This window comes from Chenopodium quinoa, unplaced genomic scaffold (assembly GCF_001683475.1).
Source record: "Chenopodium quinoa cultivar QQ74 unplaced genomic scaffold, ASM168347v1, whole genome shotgun sequence".
Classification (NCBI taxonomy): Eukaryota; Viridiplantae; Streptophyta; class Magnoliopsida; order Caryophyllales; family Amaranthaceae; genus Chenopodium; species Chenopodium quinoa.
In genome coordinates, this window is record NW_018742204.1 from 21,267,246 (window position 1) to 21,281,485 (window position 14,240).

The window sequence follows — 14,240 nt, forward strand, 5'->3', positions numbered from 1 at the left end:
ACACGTAAACTAGCCTCGGGGGTGTTGCCGAGGAAGGCCCCTCCGATGCTAAAGTTAGTACAATGTGTAGAAAGAGAACACTATGCAAGAGAGTTTGTTGCTTGAGGCTTTGATGGAATATATGAGAATATATGAATCTATGAGAATGTATGTGAATCTATGAATCTATGAGAATGTATGAATATTGATGGCTTTTATACCTCTTCATACATGGAGAAGTTGGGCCTTAGCCCAATTGGCTTGCTTTGTGGGCTGACCTTTGACTTTAGCACAATTGGAGAGTTGAACCTTGACCTTGGGCTTTTAATTGGATCATTTAATGCCTAGGCCCAATTGAACTAAATTGGACCCAAACAACAAGTTTTATTAAAAGTAATCCCACTAAACATCGCCAAGACACCAACAAAATTACCAAGTAAATTACAAAAAGTTGGTAGATGTACAACATTATGTGTCACAAAAAATATACAAAAGTATATAGGATATATCCAACAAAACTTATATTAGTAAGCTTAAAATATGATAATCGTACATTAGTATTAGTACTACTAATATAAGCCAGTATCAACATTTATTTATCCCATTTTAGCATACAATTCATACATAAAAATGAAAGTCGGCAAATTGACATAAACAAGTGGAGCCTTAGTTGCGTCAGATAATTACATGGGGTTGGCCCAAACGAAGCTACCATGCAATTTCCTTAAAACAACTCCTACGCAAATCTTTCCAACTTACGTTCTTTCCCTTGCACTTTCCATTTCAAATTCCTCTCATTTTTTTCTTCTACCCTAATTTATTCCACTACTTTTTTTTTTGTCATATTGATTGTAACTCTTCCACTTTTCCATTCCTATATATAAACTAAATTTAGCCATGATTCAAAATTACACGGAAAGAGGTTTTTGTTAGATATATATGATTGTCAACAACTTTAAAATTTTAAAAATAAGATAAACAAAACATGGCATCTGAGTGTATTCCTAGGTCAAGTAGGTGGTTCTCAAATGTTGGACTACGAATAAGCCTCCACAAAAAGAAGTCCAAGGGTAGCACATCGGCCTCCTCATCGAGTTCCTCAGGCTCCCCTCGATCCCCTTTACCCCCTCCGTCCATCCCTTTTGGCCCTACGGGGAGGAGTAGGGAAGAGGAGCTTAGGGAAGTCTTTAGACATTTCGATATGGATAACGATGGAATGATCACGGCTCTTGAGCTCCGGAGATACTTTAACTCCATAGGGGAGATCATCACAGAGGAAGAGGCCCAAGAGGTTATTGATGAGCTTGACTCAGACAACGATGGTATGCTCGAGTTTAAGGATTTTGTTAAGCTCATGGATAGTAAGGAGGGTGCGGATGAAGACATGAAGAAGGTGTTTGAGATGTTCGAGCACGAAAAGGGATCCGGTAGGATCACTCCTAGAGGGCTTCAAAGAGCTTTGAATCGCCTAGGGGATTCTAAGTCTTTTAAGGAGTGTGCGTCCATGATTAGGGTGTATGATACCGATGGTGATGGAGAGCTTGATTTTAATGACTTTCATCAAATGATGGCTGTATAAATTTTCTTGCTCGTTGTATTAAATAATATGATAATTCTTTTTGGTTTTAGCTGTCATATATATTACTCCGTACTAGTTTAAATTACACTACTGTTTGGAGGACGATAATAATTTCCATTTGGAGGGATTTATTATATATCCATGTTTTCTTGTGTATGTAATCTTTACTCACTGTTGTAACAAATTAAAGGATATAAGGAGCTGAGAGGGGTTAAGGGACTTTGAAAATAAGTCTGAAATGATAATCATTGCAAGGTCTAGAACCCTAAAATTAATATTTTGGTGGTTTAGTAGTTTGATAATACTTGCATCAATTATGAAGCGTGCATGACAATTATACTATACTCCATACAATGTATAAACTGTAAAGTGGGTGAACAAGCGATGATACAAATAAACATTAATGCACTTACTTTAGTAGAAAGTAATCAAAGTATACACGTAGTATAGATAACTTTGTTAATTTTTTCAATTTAGGGAGTTTAGTTGAATGTTTACCAAGGGTATTCGTCATTACGCTAATGTTTTGCAATTATGATGTTGTATATATATTCAGCCTCTCATGTCACAACTCTGATCTAGATTTAATACGACAAGTAATAACACTTGACTTAATTTTTAAAGATTGATTTTGGAAATTATAGTTTTCGATTGATCACGGATTAATAGTCGTAATCTTATGAGTTTCTCGATAAATTTTTGTTGTGTAAATATATAAGTGTAATAAGTAACTAAGAACTAACAATGATCATTAACTAGATAGTTTTTGTTGTCAAAAAAAGAAGAAAAAACGACAAACAAAATAATAAGTTCTAATAAAGTCATTCTCAACGTAATAAATGTTAGGCAAGATTGCAAAGAAATAAAACACCTTAATAATAAAAGGACCCTTAACAGATGGACATCGTTTTATTGGCGTTAAAATGGATATTGCGTTATCTTTGTGATTACGTTATCTTGTGTTTTGTTGTTAATTGATTGTCATTTGCATATGAATCTTTGCTACTTGTCCAAGTATATGTATCAATGTATGTTACGGAGAAGTTGCCACCCATGTGTCCGTATAAAATCCAGTATAACTGTACAAATTATGGGGTGTAAAAGATCTATAAGGGTTCTTGTTTGATTTTACTCCGTACTTTGTACTCCGTATTATTTAAAAGGTGTTAAGGATTTTACAATGGGGATTAAGATTTTGATTATACATAGTTTGAGTCGTCCGTAAACTTTAATTGTATTTTCTTTAAAGTTTAAACTGTACATTTTTTCTTATCTTTCATTATCTTATTATTTGAATTTTTTTCTTTATACATAGTTGTATAAAATTTAAGGGAAAATGAAATGTAACAGGGAGTACCCTCGTTTTATTGGTCTTGATGTATAAATTTTACAACACCTTTTTAAATATTTATTATGCAAATTATAAAAAAGGTATAAAGGGAAAAAATTTACTGTGTTAAATTTGTGTCAAATTTATCAATATATTAGCAACTAGTTTAGTTTGCACGGATTAAGTAGCCATTATTTGTTTAAATAGTTGTCAAATTTATATTTAAAAAAAATCATAATCTCATTAGTTAATTTTGAAGGAAGCACCGTATTTATTTAGTTTTGGAATATAGGAAGAGAGAAAAAAAAGATGATGTCAAATATAGTTTAGGCGGGAAAATTTTTAATAAGGAATTGACATGTATTACTTAATAATGTCAACATGTTTTTTTGTTTTAGTAATAGTTAATAAATATCTACCTAAATTGATTTTTTTACAAGTACTATCTAAGTGTTCTAGTTTGCATTCTCTTCACGAGAAACTTGTTAAACTTTTCTAAACACTTGAGTTGAGAAAGTTAGGACCTTATATAATTAATGTAACCCAAAATATTATTGACAATGAAAAAACGTTATACCAATAAGGTTTTGACCTAGTGGCTAAGACAATGGCAAAAAAAATTAATGTATATAATACAGAGTAGAAATTAATTTTCATTGTCAACTTGTGTGTATTCAAAAATTTTTATGGTAACTTTTGTTGAATTTAGGGTAACTTTTATCCATAAAACGTAAATAATTTTTATTTATATCAGGATAACTTATATACGAATAATATAAAAGGTAACTTACATTTATTATAGAGTAACTTTTAATCATTTTATGGCTGTTAAATTTCAAACAAATGTACCTAGGCAATCCGAACAAGGAGAAGGAGAGTTTGGTCCGTAAACTAGCCTTAGGCTTCCATACTAAAACCAATTGTCAATAAGAATTACTCCTTTACTTTATAAAGTGAAACCACCTTTTTTCTTTTTCCGATGTAAAATACTCACAAGCGGGTTACAATGAGTTAGGAAAGGGCCAACCGGCCAAAGTTTAGAAGGGCGGACATACATTGGCACGAAGCGAGAGGGACCAGACTACAAGTTGACCCAGATCAAATACGACAAGGACTAGCATACTTAATTAAGGTTAACAAAACAATCAAGGAACCTCATTTAATCTTCTAATTAAAGATATGTGGGACCTCAAATTCGAATTGTTTGGTAGAAACCAAAAAAAAAAGAAAAAAAATTGGAATATTACCAAGTTAACAACTCTAGAAAACTCAGAAGGGAGTAAGGCGGTGGTTGAGAGGGCTTAGTCGACGCTTCCATCTCATCGGAAAACGCCGTAATTTCATCACTCCCCCAAAATTGCGTCGGAAAATATGAAGACGGAAATGCTGGAAACGTTTTATACGGTAATTGCCGGCGATTTTGCGTCGGAAAATGGAAATGCAGCAATTCGCTCCGCCTTTTGTTGGGCCGCTTCTTTCTCTGCGCTGTTAGTTTCTCTCTCCTCTTTTTAAGCTCTTCACTGTTTTCGAATTTCGTGTTAAATTTGAACCATTTCTTTTCTTTTCATCATTATGTGTGTTAATTCTGTAGTAATGTTGTCTCTTTCACTTTTTAGTATTGCAAATTTGCAATTGTGATTGTTCTCCTGTTGTTCTTGATAATTGTGTGATTGATGTAAAATTTTCAAGTATAATGATTCTATTTTGGAATTGCACATGAAACACGTTTTCTCAATTTTGATTTATACAGTAATAGATGAATCCTGTTGATTAAAGGTGATTTCATTTTCATAAAAGTTATGAAGACATCTTATCAAAATATGTTTCTAATTTAGATCAAAATAAGTATTGTATAAGACGGCCTTACATTTATTTTTATTGTAAGATAGTCGATTTAGGAGTAACTTTTACAATATACGTAGATATAGCAACCTTAATCTTTTTAATGAGTTTGATTGTACCTCAGTTCTTTTATTATTGCACCATTTAAGTTGGGATGTCATCCCCGGCTCCCCGCCCTCTTGGTTTGGCGGGTGATGGGACGGGGATGGATTTTACATTGTTCCCGCCTCACCCGACTTCGTACCCACCTCATACACACATCTATATATTTTAAAAACAAAATTATATATTTTTAATACTATTTTAAAAAAACATATATAAAATAAAATGCTACGTAATAGATATAATAATTGTAATACACTAATATTTTAACTAAAAGAGTGTAATATTAACATTTTTTTTTTCTTGTAATCTATATTAATTATGTTGGATTGTGTATGGGATTAGTGGGGATTAAGTAGGGATGGATATCTAAATGGAGGATGGGGTGGGGGGATGGTTTTGGAATTGTAACCGCCGGGGTGGGGGTGGGGATGAATTTTTTTTGGTATGGATGGGAAGACCAACATTTGCCCCACCCCATTGATATCTATACGTACAAGTTTGGCACAATAATTTTGGTAGTGGGGAAAATGGAGAGAGAGAAAGGTAAAAATACACAAATGTCCATGTGATATTGTGATGTAACATAAACTAAATAACAAGTGTGAAAAAGTAAGGATATGTTGGGGAAATGATTTTGGCACACCCTTAATTGATTTTGGCACACCCCTATGTGAGAGCACAATTTTTTTATGTTTTTCTCACATAGGGGTGTGCCAAAATCAATTCAGGGTGTGCCAAAATCAATTTCCGTATTTGTAGTGTGAACATAGATATTTTTTTGTCCTAAAATAGAAATGATGCAATATTTATGAAACTTCTTTAAAAGTCAAGTGGTGCAATATTAAAAGAACAAAGGAAGTACTAGTATTTAATGTGTAATTTCAAATAGACTTCAAATAGATATGCTATGAAAGCTAATATGACTAATGTACATTATAATATTTTTTTAAGGGTTAAATTAATGTTAGGATATTGATAACTTTTGTAGTATGTAATGGTAACTTTAAATTAACTTTAATCCATCTTACAATAATTTAATTAAAGTCCGCCCTAATCAAAATTTTGTGTAGATAAAAAAGATTTCGGTAAATGAAATTGATTTGATAAAAAAGAAGTCCATACACATGTTACATACATGCTCATGCACTTGTTTAAAATACTCTGTATACAAAATTGATGATATTTGAAAATTTACATTTGACGCTAATCCAATTACATTTGGATTTATATATAGTTGTAAAAATGAGTAGTCAAAGTTAATTTATGAATAGTGTAAAGACAAACTGTTGCGATTACGTAGAATTGAAGGGCGTATGACTTAGGGTGCATTTTACTATTTACGTAATTTCAACTTAGCTGAACTTAATTGGACTCAATAAATTGAACGTGGGTAGTTTAATTTTTCTTGTAGTTTAACTTTATTCCACAACGTGACATTAGACACGAGAGGACAGAGCCCGACGTTAGCTCTTGTAAGCCTGAGCAAACAATATAATTGGAAATGCGGAATAAGGTGAACATGATCTTATCAGGTTCACATAAACATATACGAAGTATTGAAAACTAAGAGGATTAAGCTTAAGTTTACTTTTTTTTGGTTGTTGGGGAGGGGGAGCTTAGGGCTCATTTTATAACGAGTATACTAAGTTTCCAACACAGTCTTACAAATGACAAACATTGTTCATTTTATGGTTGATATATAAACCAATTAGAACAAAAAATGAATTTAAGGAGCCCGTAAACTAAAAATTAATTTTGGGTTAAAGCACAAATTCAGTCCAAATCAATTATTTGCTCATGAGCCGAGTTGAGCAAGTCTAAGATCAAGGTTGACTCGACTTATTATTGGGGTTAGTGGGACATAAACTTCCATAATTGGACGCGTGGATTTTCTATCACTAATCTTCCTCCACTTGTTTTACTGGAAATGATTTGTGGTCTTGAAATGAATATCACAATGCTATAATGGAGCCTAAAATCAAGGTATAAAGCATGATTGGATAGTGGAAATGTGGAATACCATTTCATCTGTAGTTCTATACCAACGAATATGGAATTTCCATGCTAAGGTGATATTTTTCCTTAGGGAACTTACTGGAGTTGACCGTCGTTGTATTGCCTGATGTATTTGACATCAGAATTGCCCCCCCCCCCCCTCCTTAGTTTCCCTGCCTACAAGGCATAAGCTAATCTAAGTAAACAATAAATTGTTGACCTTTAATTTTTTTTTTTTTTAAAAAAGGTTCTTCTTTGATATCCTCCATGAGAAGGTGTTTTCCAATTCAAAGTCAAATTTATGGGAGCCACTGCTGAATGGGAACTCAAATTTAACATTTATTGAAGGATGACACCTTCACTTATCATCAGCTTGGGTTTGTTTAAAGATGGCGGCTGATGAATTTGGAAATCTGGTTTCAATCCAATGAATATATGCCAAGCTTGGTATTGGAAAGTGATAGAGGCATGCTTAGGCAGTAGGCACAAATGCACCTTGTGTTTGTGGTGCACAGCCCATCATCTTTTGCATCTTTTCTATAAACTGTTTGCACCTCAGACTGCTTAATGTTAATATCACGTTACACAGAGAACTAGACTAGGACCTCTTTAACATATTTCACCAAATTTTGCAAAGAGAGGGGATATATGACCCATTAAAAAATTGACAGTCCTATTCGGGTTTCTGTCATTTTGGAATCTGTAGACTAAGTGTTAATGACCTTAATGTTATGGTTAATGATGCTTCTTATATTAGTATGGATAAAGAAACTGAATTGGAAATGATTTAGGATATATTGGCACTGTCTTGATATTTTGCTTCTTTAGAGCTGGATGACTGTGAGAAAAAAAGACAGATAGCTAAATTATCTATTTGAAAAATGTTTCAGCTGTACAAGTATTAAACTTCTAAGATGTTTATAGTTTGATTCTACCGACTCTATTCTGTCACATTAATATATATTCTGTACATTAATATGATTTGTTTACACATTTATTGATCAAGTATCTTTCTTTCCTTCTTCCTTGGCTATTGCTGTAGGTTTCTATTAGTTTTGAACCTACTGGGGAGAAGATCAAGGCTGCAAGCTTCATTTCTGGCCCTTTTTCTTACGGCTAGTCTTCCAGAAGCTGTATTCCAGATATTAAGGTGGTTTTAAAGATTCTTGGCAAATTTCTGGCCTTCTCAGATTAGAACTCTTTTCTGTGTAAGAAAATTACTGAGGATATGTCTCCATGTTGCCATGTTGCAGAGGACAATTTGGCTGTTGGGTTGCTATTTTTGCTATTGCTGCAAATTACTGCTTTCCTGATGTATTTCCAGGTAAGAATAAACTATTTTTTGGATCAGACGTAACCCAGTTATCAATTATAAAGTATTATAATGTGATATTCTTGCTTGCAGTTTCTGTCTCTCGATTTCTGTTCTTTGTTGTCATGCCAAACTGGCTGGCCTATGAACTACGTGAGAGCATCGCAGGTGCTATATTTTGTCTGGTGATTTGCATTTTACTTCTCGTAATGGAGATACATGCAAATGGAGGATGCAGCAGTTGTATCTGTAATTTGCAATGCTGTGCATATTGGCTCTGTATGGCCCTTCTCTTCTTTTTTACGATACTTTATATAAGTTTAGGATCTTGGTAAGTGACTAGACACTAGAGTCCTCTGCTGGATGAAAAATCCTTGTGCAATTATGTTATGTGCTGATTGATATTCATGTTCTCTTGGACATTTTTTGCTTTGTAAATTTTTTGTATATACATGAATTTTTTGTATACATATTACATAATAAAAGTAGATACAGATTAATTTTTTTGATTAAAAGTATCCTGTCTTGATCATACTTGTATTTGCGCCTGAAATATGTTAACGGAGCAAAATTTAGATTAACAGGATCTCATGTAGCTCTGTTCACTTATAGAGTAATAATTATTGTCATTGGTCAATTATGGTTTATTGAGTTGATGCAGGCTGCCTAGTCTCTAGTTTGTGTGAAATGAATGATGTTGATTTAGCCGACTTGAACACGGGATGTTACTATGTTAGTGTAGAGATCATTCTATGTGTGGCTGTCATATTTTTCCTTTCCTTTTTTGTTCTTTTATGATTGGATTTGCTGTCTAATTCTGTGGTGTAACTGGAAAAAATCTACTTCGTATCTGTTTTGCTAGTTCCGGTAAGAATAAATTTGGATTAGGGTCAATAAGTTTGGTTTAGATACAGTTTAGTTTTTAAGTGAAGAACGTAGCTGATTTTTCCTTATGCATTTTTAGTATACTAAGAACTATAATTGATAGTAGATCTCATTAGTGATAACTAATGGGGTTTCACACTTACATGAGACCACGTCTAGTAGACTTACCAAAAAGCCCACTCTCACTTGTTCACTACCGCGTACCGACTTCGACTGGTTGTGTACTTTTGTGAATAGGCATGCTTATTGTCAATTGTACTGTATCTTTTTTACTTACGGAATAATGTATAAAAATTCCATATACTCCGTAATTGATTTTTCTTTGACTTTGGGGCAAACTTTGGGTGGACAAAAATGTACGGAATAAGAAACCCTGTTCAAATTCAATGTATACTTTTGGAATGAAAAATGAATTATTCAATGTGCATTTAACGTGAGGGGTAGTTCAAGTGGTTAGAGCTTCCCTTCCGTAATTAGGAGTTTTTTGGATCGATTTCCCCAGGCCTTATGTGGCTCTTTAAACCCAAAAAAAAAAAAAAAAAAAAAAAATTAAAAGTTTAAAAAAAGAAAATGGAATATACAGCAACAACAGATAAATGGACCAAGTGATAAAATATGAAGGTAGTCTCCCCTTCGAGAGAAATTATAAAATATTGGTGGGTTCTTGCCAAAAATAGTAGTGTTGCAATTATTATGAAATGGCCGAAAATGAAAAGCGTTTTATTCAATATGAAATGGATGTGTAGTTATTATTTGTCGGATACATTGTTCATTCAAAACTTTTCATGGGTGCACGGTGTATTATTTAAATCTTTAGGGGCACACCGAACAATTTTTTTATTTTTTTTAAAAACAATGGTGTTTTTCTCTTTTCTTTTTTCTTTTTATTTTTTTAACAGACAAGAGCAAAGGCTAAAATACATCTACTTGTTCCTTTCATCCCTTTGTTTTCAATAGACAAGCTATATTTTTTTAACTTGCAAGAAATTGAGTACTGTATTTTGTGTTTATTTGTTAAACTTGTCCCTTTGTGATGCTAAAATCTTCTACTTTACAAATCCGTCTTCTGTAGTTGACTATTGACTTCAATACATCCTCCCATGACCACATATGAGTTTCCCTTTCAAATTTTGCTTCTTATTTATTTTATTTTTTTATTATTTTTTTTTGGTGAAGATAGTCAAAAACTCAAAACAGCAACTTCCCTCAGCTTTCCTACGTAGGTTTCAACAAATTCTCATTGTGGTGAGTGTAAGTTTGCTTTACACTCACAGTAAACCCACTTATAAACAAAAGCTTGCTATATTTAGCAATCCATATAATTTTCATTCCACTTCAACCTCTCACCATCTTAGCATCTCCTAATCAGATCCAAATGGCTTTTCCTTCATTCATTTTTGCCTTCCTTTTCTCAATCTTCTACTTCTCTTGTTTCATCACAGCCCAGCAACCTTATGCTGGGAATGTGTGCCGTCGAAACGAGTCCTCTGCTCTTGGATACACCTGCAATGGTGTGAACCGATCGTGCCAAACTTTTCTCATATACCGGACTCAACTTCCCTACAGCACCATCTCTTCCATCGCCTCTCTTTTTTCTGTCAATGCATCTCAGATATCCGCATTCAATAAAAATATTGCGGCAAACATGGCCTTGGCAACAAACACCAAGGTGATCATTCCTGTGACATGCTCCTGTGTTGGTAGGTTCTACCAAACCAATACCACTCATGTTGTTCGAACTGGTGATAATTACTACTTGCTAGCTAACAATACCTTTGAAGGTCTGACTACTTGCAGGGCTATCAAAGCTCAGAAAGTTAGTCCAAATATAGTTAACATATTTCCCGATGAAAGGCTTACTATACCTCTTAGGTGTGCTTGTCCTACTCGGAGGCAACTTAATTTAGGGATCAAGTATCTTGTGAGCTTTGTGATCCAACCAAGCAATACTGCTATTGGGGCTATTGCTACATACTTTGGAGCTGACGTTGGACAAACTCTCGAGGCCAATGGAAAATCTGAGCAGGATGATGTTATCAACCCTTTCACAACCCTTCTTATTCCGTTATAGACCCCACCAAATGTTTCTAAATTGGAGTATCCTCCTTACGTACCACCCCCAACATCTTCTCCAGTTTCCTTTCCTCCTATAGAAACACCATTACCAATGTTGTCTAGTGGGAATTCGAAAAAGAAATGGGTTTATTTCGGGTTAGGGGCAGTTGCTGGAGGTGTGTTTATTTTAGTAGTAGGGTTAATGACTTTCTTCATGTTGCCAAGGATGTGTATGAGGAAAAAAATTGATCCAAATACGCAAAACCTTGAAGCACAAGGAAAGGATGTAGTGAAGCAGGCGCCAGAGAAAGAATCCCTCGAGTTTCTTGAGAATATATCTAGGATAGCTTCCCTGAAAGTGTATAGCTTCACGGAGTTGCAGGCAGCGACAGAGAATTTCAGCTCTGATCACTGGATTAAAGGATCAGTATATAGGGGAAATATTAGCGGTGATGAAGTGGTTATTAAGAAGATGGATGTAGATGTCAGCAAAGAGATTAGTGTACTGAACAAGATCAACCATTTCAACCTTATCAGGTTGCTGGGGGTTTGTTTTGATGACGGGGTTTGGTACTTTGTGTATGAATATGCAAGCAATGGACCATTGAGGGATTGGATCTTTCAAGACAACCCTGATGGAAAAACCTTAAGTTTGGGGAAGAGAATCCAGGTGGCTTGCGATGTTGCCACTGGGCTTAACTATCTTCATACCTATACAAACCCGCCACACATTCACAAGGATATAAGGAGCAGCAATGTTCTTCTGAATAATGAGTTCAGGGCAAAAATTGCCAAATTTGGTCTCTCAAGACCAATCAAAGGCAATGATGGTCAATTTACGTTAACTAATCATATTGTGGGTACAAAGGGTTATTTGGCTCCTGAGTATTTGGAAAACGGAGTAGTCTCTCCTATGCTTGATGTTTATGCCTTTGGTGTTCTGTTTTTAGAGATGCTCGCTGGGAGGGATGTTGCTAGTCTTTATGAAGGGGTTAAGGTTCATTTGTCAGAAATTTTAAGCCCTGTGCTGAGTGAGGATGGGAATTTGAGCTTGAAAGAATTTATGGATTCTTCCCTTGGGGAGGATTACCCTACTGATATTGCATATACTATGCTTGTGCTAGTTGATAGTTGCTTGAGAAAAGATCCAGGAAAACGCCCTTTTATGGATGAAATTGTGCAGATTTTATCAAAAACCTTGACAACCTCACTGATCTGGGGATCCAGTACATCTGCTAGTGTCTTGAGCTTATGACAATCTGAAGAGTGAAGACTAGTGTTTTTTTTTTTTCTTTTTTTTTTTTTTTTTTTGCAGCGCTTGTTGCTTCAAATCACCCTTTTTACCCTTGTCTTACATTAGCTTTAAGCTTCTTTCCTTTTGTTTAGGTGAATGTTTGGTACTTTTTTAACAGAAGGATGCTTGTGTAGAACGATCCAAATTTTTTTTAAAGCTTTTCTTATGTTGCTATGAAGTGTGTACAAGACTTGAATAAATAAAATACAGCATTAATATTTTTCGTAAAACTGAAGGTGATTGAAGTTGTAAATATTATGTCTTGATGTTAACCTTCTAACCAAAGAAATTCTTGATAGAAATCGTGGGGGAGGCTAGGTATAAAGTAAGGGGAGAGAAATTAATCGGAGACTAGTGACTGAAAGTTGTTGCACAAGTTACAAACTGTTAAAATACATTATTATGCCTGGCTAAAAACGCTGATATATGCATTATGACTAGTTCTATTATTGATAAGGATAGAGAATTGATTTGACTCCCTTTGCTCTTATTTTATATTTGTATTTTGTAAGAATTGAATGTAATATATAGACTGAGGAATTTTTTTACTCAATTTCGCGTAGAATTCTTGAAATCAGCCGATAAAAATAATTGGTTGTCCTTGCTGCTTATGGGCTCATCCCATTAATTATAATTTTGTTTACTTGGATGAGCTAACTTAATTCAAACTATTCCTTGCCCATTATTATACTTTTTGTCTGCATGGACAAGCTTATCACTTTATTTGAATTAGTAGCTGCTAGTTTTTGATTGTTTCTGATAAACTTGAAGCTAGTTAGAATCTATTTAACCGTGAGTTAAGGCGGTTTTGAAGCCTTTTTATCATGACTTAGGTACTAGATTGATATTGTTTCTCTTTATGTACATCACCTCATCGGTGTTTGATGGAGTTATAAGGTGGATAGGCTAGCGCCAGCTTGACTAACCTGATCCGCAGCCTCTGGGTCCTTTCTGTTATGAGAATTTTCATCGATTTTGTTATTCATAGTGCATAGCATAAATAAACTGTGCGTTTGAGTTATGAGCAAGAGACAGATTGAAGAAACGATTTAAGAATGATATGTTAATAAGTGATGATAAATAAAGATAGATATCTGAGTCTGACATCATATTATTCTATGAAGTTTTTCATAAAATGCAATCAGGTTACATGGGTTGAATATTCAGGAGTTTTGATTTTTTTTTTTTTTTCGTTTATTAATTGGCATGATTCACACATCTAATGACTCCCTGCGCTTTTCCTTCAGTTTTTCACATATTGATATTTTGCAAGCTAAGATAAGCTTTGTTTTTTTTGGCATAATTCTGATCTGTCTTAAGTAAAACTGTTTTTTTTTTCCTAAAAAAGTTTACATCTGACAAGAAATTTTCATGTAATTCAGCATAGCGTCTAGATGTTTACTATAAAGTGATCAAATACAATTTGCAGTCTTTAGCTTTAGGGTGATGATATGTTTGACTTATTGTTCTAATCTTGTGATTAATTTTTGTTTTAGAATAAGACACTTCTTTTAAAAATGAATATTTGGGATAAGTTTACTTTGATTTTCAATGGTCTTTTTTTTTTATTTTTAACTCTGTATTGTATAAAATTTTCTTTTAATTCATTGAATAAATGTAGACCATAGGTATACAAAATATGATTTAACTACTTATTTAGTTATTTCATATGAGAATCAAGTGGGAGCTCAATGGTAAAGCTCTTATCTTGTAATATTTCCTCAAATGTAATATTTCGTTTTTCCTAATGAGCACAATTAAGAGTACAACTAATTTGAGCATTCTAGAAAACGAAATAATTTGCATCTTCATTTTATACAGATTAGTTTTAATAAACTACTCTGTAATCAATTTTTTTTTTGAT

At 33.8% G+C, this 14,240-nt stretch overlaps 2 protein-coding genes and 1 pseudogene across 2 annotated transcripts; all 3 read left to right on the forward strand.

Annotated features, from left to right (window-relative positions):
• The first annotated feature begins 789 nt into the window (after positions 1 to 789).
• LOC110723046 (probable calcium-binding protein CML41) lies at positions 790 to 1,616 on the forward strand. The gene has a single exon (XM_021902325.1). It carries the CDS (start codon positions 965 to 967, stop codon positions 1,556 to 1,558), a length of 594 nt encoding a protein of 197 aa, XP_021758017.1. The 5' UTR covers positions 790 to 964; the 3' UTR covers positions 1,559 to 1,616.
• A 2,258-nt stretch (positions 1,617 to 3,874) lies between these two features.
• Positions 3,875 to 14,228, forward strand: LOC110723071 (annotated as a pseudogene).
• Positions 4,260 to 8,940, forward strand: LOC110686687 (cold-regulated 413 plasma membrane protein 4-like). Its single transcript, XM_021863323.1, has 5 exons — positions 4,260 to 4,375; positions 7,873 to 7,980; positions 8,084 to 8,154; positions 8,236 to 8,310; positions 8,804 to 8,940. Exons 1-5 carry the CDS (start codon positions 4,260 to 4,262, stop codon positions 8,938 to 8,940), a joined length of 507 nt encoding a protein of 168 aa, XP_021719015.1.
• Positions 14,229 to 14,240: the final 12 nt, after the last annotated feature.

What these genes read in the sequence shown, in the direction of transcription:
- LOC110723046 (XM_021902325.1), top strand. Translation starts at nt 965, where the DNA reads ATGGCATCTGAGTGTATTCCTAGGTCAAGTAGGTGGTTCTCAAATGTT.
- LOC110686687 (XM_021863323.1), top strand. Translation starts at nt 4,260, where the DNA reads ATGAAGACGGAAATGCTGGAAACGTTTTATACGGTAATTGCCGGCGAT. An exon ending in GCTGTATTCCAGATATTAAG is followed by an intron (nt 7,981 to 8,083) that starts GTGGTTTTAAAG and finishes GCCATGTTGCAG; the next exon opens with AGGACAATTTGGCTGTTGGG. An exon ending in CTTTCCTGATGTATTTCCAG is followed by an intron (nt 8,155 to 8,235) that starts GTAAGAATAAAC and finishes TCTTGCTTGCAG; the next exon opens with TTTCTGTCTCTCGATTTCTG.